We start from the raw sequence: 22,377 nt of genomic DNA, 5'->3' as shown, positions 1-22,377 counted from the left end.
AACAAAATGCACACAGTGAACACATTGAAATGTATATGTTAAATACCTGCTGTGAACTTTTCAATATTGTCATGGTGAAGCAATGTTTTCCTATATTGGGCTCAATAAAGGTTTTAAATTTATATGATTATTTAAACTTTAAATTTTCTTCCTAACTTATGTAGGAGAATTCAATACCCACTCAAACTTATAAGATTTTAGTTTGACCAATATAACATGTTAATATTTAAATCCAGAAACAGCATATATTTTTATAGTTATGATCATTTTTTTCTTTCAGGAATTGCTAGAATTTTCTGGCTTTAATAGAGTTTAAATCAATAATTTTTAAAGAATAGCCTACATAGTTTTACAGCCTTGCCTTAAAATGACACTGTGATTACTGTTTCCTTAGTTTTTGTTGTCTAGACTGAACTTGATAAACTGTTTTGTTATTTACTCCCACAACATAGAAAGCTTTTTGCATTGTGTCACTGATGTCTTATAATTAAATGAATAAAATAAATTGCTGTTCATAATTGACATTTCTCAATATCTTTCAAAGTATGTAATTTTGAAAAAAACCTTTTTAGCACTATAAAATAGTGCTTTTATTCAACATATAAAGGCAAATCAAGTAGGCATGTTCATATTAATCCAAGGTAATGTCACTTATTTTTAAAAATATTGTATTAGAAAATACTAATTGAACCTCATTGTGGTATGTGAAAACTCCTCTCTAGTGCCAAACATAAATTATAAACCAATTCTAAAAAATAATTTTACTATCCACCCTAGAGTTATTTTTCAGAGCTGTTGATAGCTTGCCCGTATATTTGCTCACAAAACGATTGTGCTTTTGTGCTCTGAATGGACAGAATAACCCATTTACTGCTTCATTTTCTCTTTCAGTATGTCTTTATTTCAGAGGCAAACCAAACATAAGTAGATAAAATGTAAAATTATACACTTACTTTAGATTTGATTCTTCATTTGGAGGAATGAATTTGAGATCCATCCACATACTATGAGTTCACTAACCATCACATTATATGACTGATTAGAGTCATGTGATCTTTACAGAAGGTTTAAGCCATTGGGGAATAATTTATGAAAATCTAGGACACATGACTCATAGGCAGTGATAATTATTACATTATCTTCAGGGCAAAGTTAAGCAAAACAAGACACCGGTTCTAAAGGGAGTTCCTTGGCATTGACAGTAGGTATTTCTTCAGAGACTTTAATCTGAAAAGCTGGTTCCCAAACCATTATTAAAATAAACAAAACACCTTAAATAGAAATAAGAGAAATGAGATTTTGAAGATAAACCAATGTCCATCAAGAAAGTTGGCTTTGACGTCATTTTTATGATTACTCTATTTTATCAATTGTGCCTCATCCAGCTTGCATACATGGAAATGATAATGGAAAGAAAAACAATATGGATCACCTGGTAACAAAAAACTTTGGAAAGAAATTTGGATTTCTGGATAAGACAACAAAACCTGATGCAATCAAATAGAATCACACCTTTTTCTTTCATTTATACAGTGCCTCTGACCAAATCCTCTAGATTTCTTTTTGGAAATAATTCTGACATTATGTCCTTTGGTGTCATTGATATGTTGAGAAATAAACAGAATTTTAAGCTGCCATTTTGAGGCTGTGTTCCTGTGTTCAGCTCCATGAGACTGTAGATAAATGGAATCTATGACATTATTACCATTGTTAATATAAAGAATGCCAAGATTATAAATTTATTGGACTCGCCTCTTTCATCCTTTCTATACTACTGATAGGATTTTTGTGTACAAGAAATGGTTTTGGATCCTATTTACTCTCCAAGACACTATTTTTAATCTTCACAGTCATTATCTTGGTTTTATAAATTATTTTATTCATTTACATTCCAAATGTTGCCCACTCCTGATGCCCCCTCCTAGATTTCTTAACCCATCATCTCTCTCCTTTGCTTCTGAGAGTGTGCTCCCATTCACTGGACATCCACCTTTCCTGATGAATCATGTCTTTACAGGATTAGGTGCATATTCTCCCATTGAGGCCAGATAAGGAAATCCTTTGCTACATATGAGTCAAGGGCCATAGACCCTTGTTGGTGGGTTAGTCTCTGGGAGCTCCTGGGTTAGCTTACACTGTTGATCTTCCTTTGTGGTTTTCATTCCTTTCAGCTCCTTCAATCCTTTCCCTAATCTTTCATAGGGGCCATCAGTTCACCTAGTCTGCTAAGGGGGTATCTGCTCTGCAGGGAGTCTCACAATTAGAGGTGAGGTCATCACCTTCACTCCTGCAACTGAGTGGGCTGTTACAGCCAGGAACACAGAGAACACCCAAGTGTAAGGTCACTTGGGACTTGGTCTGCCAGGGCCCCACCTACACGCAGGACCTGGGCAGCCCCACAGCAATCTGTGCCATGGAATAAACTGGTCACCCAGGGGTGCTGAGATAGGCTTACAGGCACACAGGAGGGACAAGTACCAGCCAGTGACAGCAGGACCAACTAACACCTGACATAACCAGATGGCAAAAGGCAAACACAGGAATGTTGCTAACAGAAATCAAGGCAATATGGCACCATCTGAACCCAATACTCCCACAACAGCAAGTCCTGCATACCCCAACACACCTCAGTCCAATGGTTGTATATAAGTATCTACATCTGTCTCAATCAGCTATTGATAGTGCCTCTCAGAGGACAGCCATGCTAGCCTCCTGTTTGTAAGCATAGCATAGCATAGCATAGCATAGCATAGCATAGCATAGCATAGCATAGCATCAGTAATAGTGTTAAGATTTGGTGCAGGATCAAACCTGGTTTAGAAGGGGGAACAAAAATACTCATGGGAAGTAGAGGGAGAGAGGTACCTGGGTGGGAGATGGGAGGGTGAGGGGAAAAGGGGACAGGAACAGGTATTGTGGGGGTGGGTCCAGGAGAGAAGACCAGAGGGCTGGGGAAATGAATGAAATTATGGAGCTGCAGGGCACTGGGGTGGGGAGGCAGAACCTCTAGATATTCCCAGAGACCTGTGACATGACAGTCTCCCAGTATCCAATGGGGGATGGCCTTAGCTTCAATGCCCAACAGTGGGGAGATGGAACCAGAAGAGACCAATTCCAGTAGATAGACTGTAACCCAGTTGAGGGATAGAGACACCAACCTACATTCAAAATTTTTGACATGAAATTGTTCCTGTCTAAAAGATATGTGGGGAGAAAAATGGAATAGAGACAGAAGAAAATGACAATTTAGTAACTAACCCAACTTGGGATCCATCCTATGGGCAGACACCACACCATGACTTTGTCTTTTATCATTCATTCTTAAATATCCATCAATAGGGATATATACATTGTTTCTCTTTCTTCTAGTAGACACAAATGAGAATATTTAATCTTAAATGCCATCTATATACTTTTTGATCTTCATATGAAGTTTTTGCATCTATTACTACTTTTCTAGTTTAAAGTGATTGAAATCTTTGTGATATAAATATTTTTCTTTTTTTCAAATTAAATATCTTATGTATTTACATTTCAAATGTTAGCCCCTTTCCTGGTTTCCCCTCTGCAAGTCCCCTATCCCATCTCCTCTTCCCCGTCTTCTCTGAGGGTGCTCCTCCTCCCACCCACCCACTCTCACCTCACTGCCCTTTCATTCCTCTACACTAGGGAATTGGGCCTTCACAGGATCAAGGGCCTCTCCTCCTACTGATGCCAGACAATGCCATTCTCTGCTACATATGTGGCTGGAGCCATGGGTCAGCTCCAGTTTTGAGTGTCTCAGATGGTGAGGGGTAGGATCTGCTCTCCTCTACTCACCTCTTTAGGGCCAGTAAGCAAGGGGTTAAGCTAGCTCAGCACAGTGCTTAGAAATCAGGATGACCTTAGGTGGCAGCCCAGAAGGGGAATATCTGCATGGCCATTGTTGGTAACATGGAACTCAGATGTCAACACAGACACTGGGTGTGATAGCACCACAGATGTAAACATGGCCTCTGAGAGCAGCATAGATCTGGATGTCACCATGCCCTCATATTCAGGCTACTCCAATCAGGTTAGCCCTTGGCATCTGTGCAGCCTCTGGATAGCAACTTGGTCTTAAGCAGCAGCCCAGATCACTTACATTTAGATGGCTTTTGTGGCAACATGGACCACAGGAATCGTTAGAGACTCTGATTGCAGGAGGGCAATGAACTCAGATATGGTGTTTGGTGGCAGGCCAGGCCTGGACATCACTATGGCCTTAGATGTTTGCTCAAGCTCCTTATATCCACATGTTGCTCTTCTTTCCACCTCTCTCCACAGGGCACAAACTACCCAGGCTTCACTTTCTCCCCCAACTCTCCAGCATGATCTCCATGCTTCCCATCTCTCTATCACATATTCACTCAAAATAACAATGCCTGCCACAGGGGCAGGACAGGAGGTCGGATATCTTTATTCCAACCATCCCAGGGCCTCATGGTGACTTTTTATCAAGCAGACTTCTCTCACCACCAGTCCTCCCTTCCATTCAGAAAGGATAAAATTGATATGAGTAACAATATACAACAAAGACATGTATTCAAATATGCCCAAGAAACAAATGAAAATAGAAACTGTACCCTCAGAAAGGATCAAAAGCAAAAGAACACAGGTAAGAGAGGATAAGCATTAAAGTTAAAAATGAATAACATGATACAAAAATAAAAAGGGGATATAAAGAAAGGTAAGGACAGGAAAGATTGTGGGATGAAGATTTCAAAGTAGCAGTAAGGGAAAACAAAAAAAGAATGCACAGTAAATTTTTAAAAATTAAAAAGAGTGACTAATACCTTCTTCATTTTAGGGGTATAGAGTATGAGATACTTTGATATTTCACCTCAAAATTCTTGTTTTAAAATTTACTCTGAGGAGGAATGTCATAAGTTACTGCTTCTTTGATCCAGACATGTTAATCAAAGATGACTGTATAGAGGCCGAGCTCACTTTTCCTTACCTGCCTTGCCCTTGACCCACAACAACAACTGCAATGAGGATGAACTTGTGATTTCAAATATGAGTCTGGTAGTGCAGTGAGAATAGAAGCAACCTCACATCCATTCCAGCCAGCGAAGACAGGAAGAACCCCTTTGATAATCCTTCACACCTGTAGCATTTGGTCAGCACACACATGTGGGGATGCTTGGAGAGCACATGCTTTCTTACCCACATTTCTAGGGCTCTGTGTGCTGAGTGATAAAAATCAAAGCAAGCCTCACTGATGATGCAGGTCACAGGGACCAAGTGGTCCTGGTTGTGGAGTAATGCTGGTTTCTGTCTCGGGCTCCTCTCCTTACCACATATAGTTGAGTTCACTCATCTCAGAAGTTGAGCCATCCTTTCCAAATAGAAACATCCTCCACTTTCTTCTGTGTCAGAGACCCATCTCCTATTGCATAGACCTGTGATCTTATTATTCATTTAAGTTGCCATTGGATTCCTGACATAACACTGATACTGTGTGTGATCCCATACCTTGATATAAGGTGATAATAAGGAACATTGGCACACTGAAATTTGTCAGTAAAAAACCCACCATAGCACCAGTGAGCAAGCTAGCAAGTCAGAGAATCCTCTCCTCCATGCCTTCTTGATGCAGAACAAAATTGCAGGTATCTCATATACTATTTTACAAGCTGCAGTTTCTGTTTCTGACAGAGACTTTCCTTTCCCCTTTGCATAAGACCCAACTGAAGGTAAGGGTTGAGGGAGGGAGGGGGAGTGCCCTTCCTACTATATTCTTTGGTACTTGATGTCAGTATCTTAATTTCTGTTACAAATCTTTCTGATGTTTGCTCTTGTTCTCATATGACTTTCTGCAGAATCCATTTGTCTCTGTCCTTGGAGTGCCACACCTGTATAGACACGGACACCTCCACAGACATGCCAGAATGTGCTGTGGGTGTCTCACAGGGCATTATCATTCTCTCAAGCACTTTTCTTTATTACTGATTTGATATTTAAATATTTCCATAAATTTATGATCTTCCTCCCTCAGTGTAATAAGTCATGTAAGTCCTTTCTCTTTAAATTTCATTTACACCTGTTTGTTTTACTTTCCAATAAATTGTATGGAAAGGAGATAACTTTCCATTTCTGAAACCAAGCATGCCTTAGACCAACAAGCTAAGCTATTAACAAAAGCAATAAGTGATGTTGATGCAAAATAGTATAAGCAGATGTAAATTCTGTGATATTCTTCTCCAAAATATAAATCCAATGATAGAAAAATGTGACATGCCAAAATCAGAATGATATAAAATATGAGGGCAGAGTTCTCAAGTGTGGCCATGAATAACATGGATAGTCTAAACTGTCACATTTTATAGGAAAGTAAACAGAGTTGACAACTAAAGATAAGTTGGCATCCTAAACTGGATTTTGGGAAGAAGTATAACATTAACGGAATGAGTATAAAATCAAAAGTGAAGTCTACAGCTATATACAATACTATTGTATTCTATTAATATAAATATCTTACTAATAAGAAATCATTTGGAATGTAAACAAAGAATATAGAAAATAAAAATATATAATAAAATAAAAAAAATGCCATGATAGTGTAAGATACTCACTTTAGGGAGCTTTGATGAAGTATACACCAAACTCTATACTATTAAATTGTTTCCTCACAACCTAATGTCATTACCAATGAAGTTAAAATGAATGAGAGAAAGTCTAGATGGCCTCAAAATACACGAAGGACTACAAGCAATTAAAGAATGATGAGAATGTGAGAAATAGAGTTATAGGGAAGAGCAATCAATTACATATCTGGTACCAGTTGGTCAGCCCTGAAAAGCATACATACATGCAGGTAACCTTATATAGACTGAACAAGTTGAAGTTAGGTGTTTCGGAATGTGTGTGTGTGTGTGTGTGTGTGTGTGTGTGTGTAGTAACAATTAATGAAAAAAGTCATGGATATCAAAAAGCAAGGAATGGTTTTATGGGAGAGCTTGGACAGAAGAAAGGAAAGTGGGGTATGTTATTATATTAAGATCTCAAAAAAGTAAAAGAAAGGATTTAAAATATTATTGTTAAAAGGAGAACACAGAAGAAATACAACAGAGGGGGAACTGAAGCTGAATGAGCTCTTTGGTTTCCTAGATGGACTAAAGATAGTCTGACTAGCCAGATGGGCAGCACAAATCTGGAAGTGGAAAGAAAACTCCTGACAAGTGGTACATGGGCACTACAACAGAAAAATAAGGCAACAGTGCAATCATAACCCCAACCCAACAGGAATATTTTAAATTGAGTAAAATTGTATTGTAGATAATATGCAGTGATACAGTTGGCTAATTTAAGATTGAGTTGTTTTGACAGAAATCAGCAGATCTGGTTCAGTAACAGAAGTCATTGTTAATGTTTATGCTAGCTGATATATTTACAGGGCTTTTTGGCTTGATCAAAGAGGAAAGCTAAATATATACTCAATGCAACATGCATAGTTATAATATAATAGCAATTTATACTTCCTACAAATAAGCATTTGTAGATGGCTTAGTGGCTAAAAGTCCATGTGGCTCTTCCAGAGGATCTCATTTTGGTTCCAGAATCCCTGCCAGATGTCTCACAGCTGGTTATGCTTTCATCTCCAGAAAAGTGTTGCCTTCTTCTTGGGTATCTGCATCAGTGAGCATCCCAAGCATCAGAAATATATACATGAGACATACATACCTATATATGCTAGTTAATAATGAAATAAAATGAAGCATTTGAAAAACAAAATTTAAATCATATAGTTTGAAATATGACTATATAAGGACAAAGGAATGAATGAAAAATATTACTACACAGTGACATGGAACATTTGCAGTGTTATTTTACAAATCATAAAAGTCAATATATAAGGTTGATACACATAAGACGAGTAAAATATAGGACTTAAATGTGTATATTTTTGTGTGTCATTTATTTATTTTTCATTTTTTAACTAATGAATAAGGAAATATAATGGAGAAACTTTTATAACTTCCTTGAACATTTTTACTAATTTTATTCTGAGGGTAGTAACTATATATAACCTAGAATCTTCATATACAAGAACATGAGATGTGTCAAAATCTATTGGAAGTGTATCAGAAAGACTGGACCAAATTAAAATTTTCCAGCTTGAGTATCTGTTACTCTAATATAAGCTGAAAAAATAAAATTAAACACACACACACACACACACACACACACACACATACATATATATATATATATATATTAAAATGAGTGCAAGACACTAATACTTTTTATATTAAGTATATAGGACACAAGGAATTAGTGTTACAGATAAAGTTTTCTCTTCTACCATATTTGCTTTATAAAAGGGAGGAAGGAAGAGAAGGAAGAATTTCTGGAACAAAAGAAGTCATTTAATGCTTGACAATTTTAGGTTTGGTACATTCTCGAAAAAAAAACCACAAAATTTCTCCCATTAGCTAAATAATATTAAGCAAAGAGGAATCATACCCATTTAACTGTTTCTTTTTGGGATTATAATAGCTTATTGAATTGGAAATTACAGTATTAGGAGACTCTCATGAGAATAATGACATTAGAGGCAACAATTACATTTTATCTGTCTATATAGTGCAGATCATAGTTGACAAATTCTTTTGAAATTGGATATGTATGCATATTTAACAAACATACCCATTATTTAAAGACTAATACTTTATATAAACCACATGTTTATTTTCTTTATTTAATATTAATAAAATAATTCTAATGAACTGAAATTATTGAGCTGTAGAAGGGGAAGATTTTTTAAAAATGCTATACATCCTCATAACTTTATTAACAGCATTTGTTACCTCTTTATTTCTTAGGCTGTAAATAAAAGGGTTTAACAAAGGAATTATTATTGTATAAAACACAGCCACTGGTATGTCTTTATTACCTTCATCAAATGGTCTAATATACATGAGAAGGCAGATATAGAATATTGACACAGAAAAAAAATGGGATGCACAAGTAGAAAGTGCTTTTCCTCTCCCATCCTTGGATTTCATCTTGAAAATAGTGAAAAGAATGCAGAAGTAAGAGACCAAGACCGTGGTGATGGTAAAGACTTGAATTGGCATTGAAAAAATATATATCATTAGTTCATTGATAAATGGGTCTGTACAGGAGAGTCTATATAAAGGAAGAATATCACAGAAGAAATGATCAATGCGATTTGATTTACAGAATGTTAATCTTAAGAGACATCCTACATGAATCATGGAATGCAGGTTACTGGCTATGAATGTGCCTATACTCATCTGAATGGAGAGCTTTTTGGACATCATGGTGTAGTACTGCAGTGGGTTGCATATGGCCACATAGCGGTCATAGGCCATCGCTGCTAAAAGAAAGCAGTCTGCAGTTTCAGCAAGACAGAGAAAATAAAACTGTGCCATGCATTCATAGAGAGAAATCCTTCTGTCCACAGAAAAGAAGTTCTCTAGCATCTTGGGAGTGATGGCACAGGAGCAGCAAGAGTCCATCAGAGCCAGGTTGCCCAGAAAGATGTACATGGGTGTGTGGAGACGAGGTTCCATGTAGATCAAGGCCACCAGCCCAAGGTTTCCCACCATGGTGACTACATAGATAGCAGAGAACAGTAAGAACAGAAGGGTCTTCAAGTCTGGGTGATCTGAGAATCCCACCAGGATGAATTGTGTAGTCAAAGAATGATTTGCCTTCTCCATTCCCATTTCTCTGCTGAGACAAAAGTTTGTTAAGAAATGTGATATTGCAGGTGGTACATGTCTTATTCTCCCTCTCTAGTTACACTGCACAGGTGAGGTTCTATTTTATTTACCTAAGCTGTCTCCAGAAATACGTCATGGTACATTATGCAATATGAGAAGAAATCACACTTAGGTTCGATACTGCATATTGTCTTGTGATGTCTGTTGAGCTAACTCTTAGATGCTTCTTATGGATTATTCTATAGTTCTATATAATTTATAGCCATTATCAGTGATTTTATATTTTTGCATATTGAATCTCTGTTATTGTAGTATCTTATTTTCCAAAAATTGTTTATTCTATGGTGAATAAAATATTGAAAAACAAATTGCCCTGTACATATTTTAATGGCTAATTTATAAATCTTCATAGAATTAGAATGGGTTCGAAATGTTTTGTCTTACATTTTCCAGCTAATATCACTATGGGCTATTTTAAATGAAGGTTTATTTAATTTTTTAAGAGTGGGTAAAATTGTAGATGGCATCATGACGTTGGCCTTTAATACCAGGACTTGAGAAGCAGAGGTATTGGATCTCAGAGTTTGGGATCATCCTGGCCTACAGAGCATGTTCCAGGATATCCAGGGCTTCGCAACCACAAGACACTGGATAGGATTGTATAATATGATCATTTTCTCTTGAAATTATTTCTTTATTGATTTTAACATATTTTGGATCTTACTCTACCCTGTCTGACAAGTATTCACAGAAATATTTCTACTCTTAATCATCCCTGTTTCCTAATATTTTCTGTCTGATTTTCAGTGTACTTGAAGTGTTCTTTATTTTGTGTCTTCGTAACAAAGTATCTACACACAGTGTACACACTGAAATGTATATGGTAAATACTGCTGTGTAGTTTCCAATATTGTCACAATATTGGAAGCAATATTTTCCTCTTATTGAGTTCACTATAGGTTTTACAATTATATGAGTATTTAAACTTTAAACTATTTTCTTCCTAACTTATATGATAGAATTCAATAGCCACCCAAACTCATTGTGTTTTAATTTAATTTGGCCAATATAACACTGAAATCCTTAAATCTATAAATAGCATATATTTTTAGTTATTATCATTTTTCTTCTAGGAATTGCTAGAACTCTCTGGCTTTAATGGAATTTAAATGGATAATTTTTAAAGAACATCCAACAAGTGTTTTTAAACAGACTTGCTTTAAAATCTCTCTGTAATTCCTTTTTCCTTGGTTTTAATTGTCTAGACTGAACTGAACACACTGTTTTGTTATTCACTCTCATATTATAGAAAGGTTTCTTGCATCATGTCACAGATGTCTTATAATTTAACTAATAAAACACATTGCTGTTTTTAATTTAAATATATTAATTAGCTTTCAAATTTTGTTAGTTTCCAAAAACATTTTTAGCACTAAAAACACTGCTTTCATCAACATATACTGGCAAATCAAATAGGCACATTCATATTTAATGCAAGTCAATGACATTTGGTTTTTTAAAATATTGTATTGGAACATACTATGTGAAATTCATTTTTCTCTGTGAAAACTTTTCTTTATTGTCAAACATAATTATTAAAAAATCTGAAAAATAATTTTACTATGCATCCTTGAATTATTTTAAGAGTTGTTGATAGCTTACCTGTGTTTTTGCTCACAAAACTATTGTACTTTTACTCACAGAAGGGACATTTACTGCTTAAGTTTATCTTTCAGTATATCTTCAATTCAGAGACAAGCCAAACATAAGTAAATAAAATGTAAAAATATACACTGAAGTATTTTAGACTTTCTTCTTCATATGTAGGAATGAATTTAAAATCCATCCACACACTATGAGTTTACTAACCATCACATTATATGACCAAATAGAGTCACATGATCTTTACAGAGGCCTTAAGCCATTGGGGAATAATTTATGAGAATCTAGAACACATAGCTCAGTGGCCAGTGATAATTATTATGTTATCTTCAGGGCAAAAGTTAAACAAAATAAAGCAAAACAAAACTCTAAAGGGAGTTCCTTGGCATTGACAGTAGGTGTTTCTGCAGAGACTTTAATCTGAGAAGCTGGTCCCAAACCATGATTAAAAAAAACAAAACATTTTGATCCATTGTCTCCTGAATTTCTTTATGTATGACCTTCATGTGTTCCTGTACCAGCATCATGACCAGTGATTTTAAATCCAAATCTTGTTTTACTGGTGTGATGGGGTATCCAGGACATGTTGGTAGAGGAGAATTGGGTTCAGATGTTGCCATATTGCCTTGATTTCTGTTAGTGACGTTCCTGCGTTTGCCTTTTGCCATCTAGATCTCACTGGTGTTAGTTTATCTTGTCAGTGCTGGACTCACCAGTGCAAGCTGCCCCTTCCCAGTTGGCCTCTGGTGCACAGCTTACTTCCTGCACTGCTTGTAGACTGTGTGCTGCTGCCCAGGCTGTTCAGATCCCAAAGCAGGCACCCGAAGGCTCCCGCTGGGGCCCGCTGGATTCACTGGAGCACACTGACTTCTCCCAGCTGGCCGCCCGGAAGCCCAGCTAGCCACTTGCAGGACTTGGAGATGTAATGCTGCCGCCCAGACTGATCTGGATCCGGAAGCGGAGAGAGTAGAGCTAAGGGCTTCTGCCTGAGGCCTTGCCCCAGATTGTGTCTGTGGGGCAGATGGAGCCCGTGTGCACTCCCAGGGAGTGCCGACGGTGTATGCTACTGTGACCTCCCCTGAGTTCCGCTCACTCCGCTGGGCAGCCGATCTGCCAACCGGGCTATCGCACACAAGGTTAGCCTGGCCGCCCAGTCCCTGAGTCCAGGCAAAAGCCTGGGAGGCCAAGGTCCGAGCAAAGTTCCCCTACGGCTTTGACTGTTAATTGGGTTTGCGAGGTGACTAGGATGGCGGGCGTGTGCGCCCGCGCTCCCTGAAAGCGCCGGGAGAGTCTGCTTTGCTAACAATCACCTGGGCGGGTTGACTCACAGATGGCCCACCAAGCCGCCCAGTTCTTGGGGTCAGTCCTGTGCCTTTTGGGGCCTGGACCCCCGCTTTGTTAGCCTTAGGCTATGCCTGTTACACGTCTGCCCGCCTGAGCTCTCTGTCGTCCTGCAGGCAAAATGGCGGGTTATAAAGTCAACTCAAGCAAATCAGTGGCCTTCCTATACTCAAAGGATAAGCAGGCTGAGAAAGAAATTAGGGAAATGACCCCCTTCACAATAGCCACAAACAGTATAAAGTATCTTGGGGTGACTCTTACCAAACATGTGAAAGATCTGTATGACAAGAACTTCAAGACTCTGAAGAAGGAAATGGAAGAAGACCTCAAAAAATGGGAAAACCTCCCATGCTCATGGATCGGCAGAATCAATATAGTTAAAATGGCCATTTTGCCTAAAGCACTATACAGATTCAATGCAATACCCATCAAAATCCCAACTCAATTCTTCACAGAGCTAGAAAGAGCAATTATCAAATTCATCTGGAACAACAAAAAACCCAGGATAGCTAAAACTATTCTCAGCAACAAAAGGAAATCTGGGGGAATCAGTATCCCTGACCTCAAGCAATACTACAGAGCAATAGTGTTAAAAACTGCATGGTATTGGTACAGTGACAGACAGGAGGATCAATGGAACAGGATTGAAGATCCAGAAATGAACCCACACACCTATGGCCACTTGATCCTCGACAAAGAGGCTGAAAACATCCAATGGAAAAAAGATAGCCTTTTCAACAAATGGTGCTGGTTCAACTGGAGGTCAGCATGCAGAAGAATGCGAATTGATCCATCCTTGTCTCCTTGTACTAAGCTCAAATCCAAATGGATCAAGGACCTCCACATAAAGCCAGACACTCTGAAGCTAATAGAAAAAAAACTGGGGAAGACCCTTGAGGACATCGGTACAGGGAGAAAGTTTCTGAACAGAACACCAATAGCGTATGCTCTAAGAGCAAGAATTGACAAATGGGACCTCATAAAATTACAAAGTTTCTGTAAGGCAAAGGACACCATCAAGAGGACAAATCGGCAACCAACAAATTGGGAAAAGATCTTCACCAATCCTACATCAGATAGAGGGCTAATATCCAATATATATAAAGAACTCAAGAAGTTAGACTCCAGAAAACCAAACAACCCTATTAAAAAATGGGGTACAGAGTTAAACAAAGAATTCTCACCTGAAGAACTTCGGATGGCGGAGAAGCATCTTAAAAAATGCTCAACTTCATTAGTCATTAGGGAAATGCAAATCAAAACAACCCTAAGATTTCATCTTACACCAGTCAGAATGGCTAAGATTAAAAATTCAGGAGACAGCAGGTGTTGGAGAGGGTGTGGAGAAAGAGGAACACTCCTCCACTGCTGGTGGGGTTGCAAATTGGTACAACCACTCTGGAAATCAGTCTGGCGGTTCCTCCGAAAACTGGGCACCTTACTTCCAGAAGATCCTGCTATACCACTCCTGGGCATATACCCAGAAGACTCCCCACCATGTAATAAGGATACATGTTCTACTATGTTCATAGCAGCCCTATTTGTAATTGCCAGATGCTGGAAAGAACCCAGGTATCCCTCAACAGAAGAGTGGATGCAAAAAATGTGGTATATCTACACAATGGAGTACTATTCAGCCATTAGAAACAATGAATTCATGAAATTCTTAGGCAAATGGATGGAGCTAGAGAATATCATACTAAGTGAGGCAACCCAGACTCAAAAGGTGAATCATGGTATGCACTCACTAATAAGTGGATATTAACCTAGAAAACTGGAATACCCAAAACATAATCCACACATCAAATGAGGTACAAGAAGAAAGGAGGAGTGGCCCCTGGTTCTGGAAAGACTCAGTGAAACAGTATTCAGCAAAACCAGAACGGGGAAGTGGGAAGGGGTGGGTGGGAGGACAGGGGAAGAGAAGGGGGCTTGCGGGACTTTCGGGGAGTGGGGGGGCTAGAAAAGGGGAAATCATTTGAAATGTAAATAAATTATATCGAATAATAAAAAAAATAAAATAAAAAAAAAAAGAAAAAAAAAAAAACACCTTAACTAGATATAAGAGAAATGAGATTTTGAGGATAAATCAATGTCCATCAAGAAAGTTGGCTTTGACGTCATCTTTATGATTACTCTATTTGATCAATTGTGCCTCATCCAGCTTGCATACATGGAAATTCTAATGGGAGAGAAATAATATGGATAAACAACTTTGAAAAGAAAATTGGATTTCTGGATAAGACAACAAAACCTGGTGCAATCAACTGTCATCACATACATTTCTTTCACTCATACAGTGCCCCTGACCACATGCTCTAAACTCACTTTTGGATATAACTCTGACATCATGTGCTTTGGTGTCATTTATGTGTTGAGAAATAAACAGAATTTTAAGCTGCCATTTTCAAGGTTTTGTTCCTGTGTCCATAAAACTGGAGATAAATGGAATCCATGAAAGTATTACCATGGTTAACGTAAGTAATGTCAAGATTAGTATTTTATTGTCCTTCCCTCTTTCATCTTTTCTCTACTACAGATATGATTTTTGTGGACAAGAAATTGTTTGGGATCCTATTTATTCTCCATGACGCTATTTTTAGTCTTCACACTAATATCTTGCTTTTATAAATTTACATTCCAAATGTTGCCCCCTCTGGGTGCCCTCTCCCAGAACACTTAACCCATCCTGCCCCTCCCACCCTTTGACTCTGAGAGGTTGCTCCCTGGACTGGGCATCCCCCTTTCCTGGGGCATCAAGTTTCTGCAGGATTATGTCCATATTCTCCCACTGAGGTCAGACAAGACAGTCCTCTGCTTTTCTGAGCTAAGGGCCACAGACCAGCCCATGTATGCTCTTTGGTTGGTGGCTTAGTCTCTGAGAGCTCCCAGGTCCAGGATTAGTTGATGCTCTTGGTCATCCTGTGGGGATGGCATCCCCTTTAGGTCCTTCAATTATTTCCCTATGTCTTCCACATAGGTCCTTGACCTCAGTCCAATGGTAGCCTGTAAGTATCAGCATTTGTCTTAGTCAGTTGTTGATAGAATCTCTCAGAGGACAACTATGATAGCCTCCTGTCTGAAAATATAGCATAGCATTCATAATAGTATCAGGGTTTGCTGCCTGCTCAAATCCCACTGAGAAGGGGGAACAAAATAATCATAGGAGGCAGAGGGAGAGAGGATCAGGGGTTGGAGACAGGAAGGAGAAAGGGGCCAGGATCAGATATTGTGGGGAGAGACAGGAGAGAAGCCCAGAGGGTCAGGAAAGTGAATGGAATTTTGTAGCTGTGGGACACTGGGGCATTGGGGAGACCTCTAGAATTTCCCAGAGACCTGGGACTTAAGAGACTCCTAGGACTCAATGAGTATGAACTTAGCTAAAATGCCCAGCAGTTGGGAGATAGAACCTGAAGAGACCGCCTCCAGTGAGTAGATAGACATCACCCCTAGTTGAGGTATGGGGCCATCCACATACCTCAAAATTTTGACTAGAATGTTTTCTGTCTAAAGGAAATTCAGGGACAACAAATGGAACAGTGACTGAAGGAAAGGCCATCCAGAGACCATCCCAATTCAGGATCAATCCCATGGGCTGGCATCAAAGCATTACTTTGTCTTTTATCATTCATTCTTAAGTATCTCTCATCGGGAATACATTCACTGTCTTTCTTCTATTAGATTTCTAATGAATATAATATAATCTTAAATGCCAGATAATACTTTTAATTTTCATATTCAGTCTGAGTCCCATTTTGTGTATATTACTAATTTTCTAATTTTTGAAATGATTGAAGACTTTACTATATAAAGGTCTTTATTACACTTTGTATATTCATTCAGCTATTCTCACTGGAAAAGACCTATTTCATGTTACATTAATTTCCATTTTACTTTACACATGGCAACACTCTCATAATTTCAGATTGTCTAGGTACTTCATGAATGGTATTTAATATTTTAATTAAATTTATTTATTCAATTTATATCCCAATATCAGCCCCTAATCTTAGTACCCCGTCACATGGTTCCTTCCCAAATTCCTCCCTGCTCTTCTCCTTTGAGAATAGGACCCCCTGTAGATAAAACCACCTTAATATCCCCCTACCCTGGCACATCAAGTCTCTGCAGGACTAGGCGCATCCTCTCCCAGTGAGGCTAGACAAGGTGGGCCATTTAGAGGAAAGGGAAGGCAACATATTCAGGGGCAGCTCTTGTTCTTGATACTGTGGCACCAGCATGAATGTTCTTTAAATTTAAGGAAAAATACAAATATCCATTATGCTGACTGAGGTGAGACAGGCACAGAAACATGCTTTCTGCGTGCATCCAGGTCTGGAATGAAGTGAAGGTGATGGCAGTAGACAATGGTTGATGCCCGTCCTTGAGAGCACAGTGAGGCAGGGGAAGGTGAATGAGCAGTGATCCTCAGAGCAGAAAGGCTCTCAGTTCAGGATGCTCAATGCAGGTTGTAGTCATATTTTGTAGAGGTCCCAAGCCAAAACAAAGGATTATGAAGATTTTTTTTTTGTCTTTTTTTTTATTTGATATAATTTATTTACATTTCAAATGATTTCCCCTTTTCTAGCCCCCCCCACTCCCCGAAAGTCCCGTAAGCCCCCTTCTCTTCCCCTGTCCTCCCTCCCACCCCTTCCCAGTTCCCCGTTCTGGTTTTGCCAAATACTGTTTCACTGAGTCTTTCCAGAACCAGGGACCACTCCTGCTTTCTTCTTGTATCTCATTTGATGTGTGGATTATGTTTTGGGTATTCCAGTTTTCTAGGTTAATAACCACTTATTAGTGAGTGCATACCATGATTCACCTTTTGAGTCTGGGTTACCTCACTTAGTATGATGTTCTCTAGCTCCATCCATTTGCCTAAGAATTTCATGAATTCATTGTTTCTAATGGCTGAATAGTACTCCATTGTGTAGATATACCACATTTTTTGTATCCACTCTTCTGTTGAGGGATACCTGGGTTCTTTCCAGCATCTGGCAATTATAAATAGGGCTGCTATTTTAACAACACAGAAGTGATAAAAATTTTAGGAAGTCAATCTGTCTAACCTGCCAAAGTTTGGAGAATGCACACAGATATTGAACTTTAAAATGGAATCTCATATGTACTATTTGGTGAATGAGTATAATGTGAGGACTGCATCCTCAGGTAGAAGTTTTGGCGACTTATTTCTCTCAAAGAAGGTCTCTTCCTAAATCTGGTCAGCAATCCCTAGTGATCCTAATGTTTCCACCTCCTCACCTCCAGAGTGGTAGAACTAAAAGCAATGCCACACCGATCTTTCTACTTGGTTTTGAAGCTGCAACCTCAGGTCCTTGATGTAACTTTCAGATGGCATTTCCACTAAATTTTTTGTTGTTCTTGTTTTTTTGAGACAGGGTTTCTCTGTGTAGCCCTGGCTGTCCTGGAACTCACTCTGTAGACCAGGCTGGCCTCGAACTCAGAAATCCACCTACCTCTATCTCCCAAGTGCTGGGATTACTGGCATGTGCCACCATGCCCGGCTCCACTAAATTTTTATTTCATCAAATTTTGTTTTGCTTTGTTTTGTTTTTTGTTTTAATTTTAGATATTTCCAGCTTCTCTTATGGTGAATTATACCTCTAAAGTGTTGATGTTGCCCTGCCTTTTCTTATTTCCTCTACTGGCACATCTTCTGAAGTGCATGTCTATCAATTTTTGCATGATATTTAATTATTCAGATTTGTTTATTTTTGGCAAAGTGTACATGCAATTACCAGATGTGCCACCATAACCATTTCAAATATAGAATTCAACGGATGTAAGGACATTCACAGTTATATATCTCTGTGGAACCACCACAATCGTCATTTCCAGAAGCTTTTAAAAATCTTTCCCAGCAGAAATTGTATGTCCATTAAATACTAATTCTCCATTCATTAGTGCTCCAAGGCAATAACCATTCTACATTCCATTGATGAATCTGACTACTCAAGGGCCCAATGCAAAGGAAATAAACAGTACTTTATTTTAAAATCCCATATAAATCATTTGCTATACTTCAGGTCTCATTTATATTAGAGTCAAATTATATTGTCTTGACTATTCTTGAAATCTTTACAGAATGGATGGGCCTCAATCTTCCAGAAATATCCTACCTCTGCCTTTGAGTTCTGGTATTAAAAGTGTGTCCTACCATATTCACATTTCTTCTTTTTAAAATATAGAATAATATTCCATTTTATGGAAAGACTACATCCTGCATTTTATAATGGACATTTAGGGCTAAAATGACTACTTTGAATAATACCATTATGAATAGGGGCACAGAAACATCTTGTCCTAATTAGGATTATTATCATTGGAATGAATTCATGACCAAAGCATGTTGGGTAGGAAAGGGACTATTTGGTTTCCACTTCTACATAGTAGTTCATCACTGAAGGAAGTCAGGTCAGAAACCTGGAGGTAGAAGCTGATACAGAGGCTATGGAAGGGTGCTGCTTACTGGATTGCTTCCTGTGGTTTGCTCAGCCTATTTTCTTATAGAATCCAGGGCTATCATCAGTATAGGAATGGTACCACCCACTATGGACTGGGTTCTTGGCCGTAATCATGAATTAAGAAGATGGCTTATATGTTTGCCTAAAGCCCAGTCTTAGTGAGGTATTTTCTTCCTCTTCTTTTTTTTTTTTACTAGATATTTTCTTTACTGACATTCCAAATGTGATCCCCTTTCCTGGTTTCTGCTCTGAAAACACCTTATTCCATTCTCCATTCCCTGCGATCACCATCTCACCCACTCCAGCTTCCCTCTCTTGGTTTTCCCCTATCCTGAGGCATCAAACCTTCTCAGGACCAAGGGCCTCTCCTCCCTTTGATGTCCAACAAGGCAATCCTCTGATATATATGGAACTGGAGTCATGGGTCCCTCCATGTGTACTCTTTGGTTGGTAGTTTAGTGCCTGGGAGCTCTGGAGAACTGGTTGGTTCAAATTGTTGTTCCTCCTATGGGACTGAAAGCTCCTTCATCTCCCTGGGTCCTTTCCCTAGCTCCTCCATTGGGGACCCTGTGCTCAGTTAAATGGCTGGCTGAGAGTGTCCCCTTCTGTATTTTTCATGCACTAGGAGAGCCTCCCAGGTGACAACTATATAACGCTTCTGTCACCAAGCACTTGTTGTGGTGGAACACAATTGGAATCCACATTAGTGTTCAAGTTTATTGACAGTATATGGAATTGATCCCCAAGTGGGGCAGTCTATGTCCTTTCCTTCAGTCTCTGCCCCAAACTTTGTCTCTGTATCACCTTCCATGTGCATTTTGTTCCTTCTTCTAAGAAGGACCAATGTATCCATACTTTGGTCTTCCTTCTTCTTGAGCTTCCTTTTTTGTTGGAATTGTGTCTTGGCTAATACCCACTTATCAGTCAGTGCGTACCATGTGTATACTTTTCTGATTGGATTACCACAGTCAGGATGATATTTTGCAGTTCCATGCATTTACCTAAGAATTTCATGAATTTATTGTTTTTAATAGCTGAGTAGTATTCCATTGTGTAAATGTACCACATTTTCTGTATATATCCATTCCTCATAAAATCATAAAGTTTCTGTAAGGCAAAGGACACTGTCAGTAGGACAAAATGGCAAGCAGCAAATTGGGAAAAGATCTGAACCAACCCTACATCCGACAGAAAGCTAATACCCAATATATAGAAAGAACTCAAGAAGTTAGGCTCCAGAGTACTAAATAACCTTATTTAAAATGGGGTACAGAGCTAAACAAAAACTTCTCAATACTGAATGACTCAGAAGCACCTAAAGAGATGTCCAGCATCCTTAGGTGTTGGGGAAATGCAAATTAAAACAACCCTGAGATTCTACCTCACACCAGTCAGAATGGATAAGACCAAAAACTCAGGTGAAAGGAGGTGCTGGCGAGGATGTGGTGAAAGAGGAACACTCCTCCACTGCTAGTGGGGTTGCAAGCTGATAAAATCACTCTGGAAATCAGTTTGGTGGATCCTCAGAAAACTGGGCATAGTACTACTGGAGGACCCAGCTGCACCACTCCTGGACATATACCCGAAGATTCTCTAACATATAATAAGGACACATGCTCCACTATGTTCATAGCAGTCTTATTTATAATAGCCAGAAGCTGGAAAGAACACAGATGTCCCTCAACAGAGAAATGAGTACAGAAAATGTGGTACATTTACACAATGGAATACTTTCTCTTGTTCTTAAACTATTCATTTAGTCATTGTGAATTTCACTCTATGCACCCAATCCCACTATCTCCCCATCCTATCATATCCATCATTGCTCCTTGCTACCTCTATGACAAAAGTAGGTATTTCTGTGGAAGCTGTGGTATGTCACACATTATATTCTTTTGTCCAAACAGCTTTACTTGCAGATGTTTACATCAATGATTCAGTGGTTTGGTTTGAGGATTCTGGCTTCTTCTACACTATCAATATGGGATCTTGACACAAGTCTGTGATATCCAGCTGTTACCCTGTGTCATGTATATCCTTCATTTTTGGATCTGTAAAACTGGCCCCTTTATGCACTCCAACAGTTTATAGAAGAGGTGGATATTGGAGTGGGTCAACTCAAGCCTGAGTGAAAGCTGAGTTGGTCAACACAACAGATCTCCTGCACAGACACCACTTACAGCCAGCTCTTCTGCTTTTCACAGGCATGGGGTAGAGACAGCTCTCTCTTGTCTCCTTCATCACAGCTTTACTGTGCTTCCTAAATATAGTATGGATGCTGCTTTCCCTGGACAGCTCTCCTGAGTGTCACAGCTGGTGAGAGATGGGACCTTTTTTCCTTCACTCACCTCTTTGGGGTCAGCAAGTGAAGGGCAAGGCTAGTTCAGCACAGTGCTTAGACATCAGCATGAACTCAAGTGGCAGCTCACATGGGGAACACATGCATGACCATTGGTGGTAAGATAGAACTTAGATGTCATCACAGACACTGGGTGTGATAGCACCACAGACCCAAATATAGCCTCTGGATGTCACCATGGCCTCAGATTGCTGTTTAGACTACTCTGATCAGGTTGACCCTCAGCATCAAAGCTGCTTCTGGTTATCAACTTGCTCTCAGGCAGCACCTCAGACCACTGACATCTAGATGGCCTTTGGTGGCAACATGGGACACAGGGAACAGTACAGACCATGATTGCAATAGGGTGATTAACCCAGATATGGTGCTTGGTGACAGACCAGGCCTGGACATCACTATGGCTTCAGATGTTTGCTCAGGCTCCTTATATCCACATGTTGCTTCTACTTTCCACCTCTCTCCACAGGGCACAAACAACCTAGGCTTCACTTTCTCCCGCAACTCTCCAGCATGATCTCCATGCTTTCCATCTCTCTATCACATATTCACTCATAATAACAATGCCTGACACAGGGGCAGGACAGGAGGTTGGATATCTTTATTCCACCCATCCCAGGGCCTCATGGTGACTTTTTATCAAGCAGACTTCTCTCACCACCAGTCCTCCCTTCCATTCAGAAGTAACATTACACAAGAAAGACATGTGTTCAAACTTGCCCCAGAAACAGTTGAAAATAGAAACCATATTTTCAGTAAAACTGAAAAGGTAAAGAACATATATGAGAGGATAAGCTATAAATTTATAATTGAATATTAA

The 22,377-nt window shown here is 39.0% G+C and overlaps 1 protein-coding gene across 1 annotated transcript; it reads right to left on the bottom strand.

The window, feature by feature from the left end:
- Window positions 1–8,756: 8,756 nt before the first annotated feature.
- LOC127666084 (olfactory receptor Olfr180) lies at window positions 8,757–9,716 on the bottom strand. The gene has a single exon (XM_052158805.1). The coding sequence runs from the start codon at window positions 9,714–9,716 to the stop codon at window positions 8,757–8,759; it is 960 nt and encodes a 319-aa protein (XP_052014765.1).
- Window positions 9,717–22,377: the final 12,661 nt, after the last annotated feature.

This window comes from Apodemus sylvaticus, chromosome 15 (genome assembly GCF_947179515.1).
Source record: "Apodemus sylvaticus chromosome 15, mApoSyl1.1, whole genome shotgun sequence".
Lineage (NCBI taxonomy): Eukaryota > Metazoa > Chordata > Mammalia > Rodentia > Muridae > Apodemus > Apodemus sylvaticus.
The sequence above is the reverse complement of the archived record's forward strand: the minus strand, read 5'-3'. Positions and strand labels throughout refer to the sequence as shown.

Bases quoted from the DNA above. Each gene is read 5' to 3' on its own strand.
- LOC127666084 (XM_052158805.1), bottom strand. From the start codon at position 9,716: ATGGGAATGGAGAAGGCAAATCATTCTTTGACTACACAATTCATCCTG.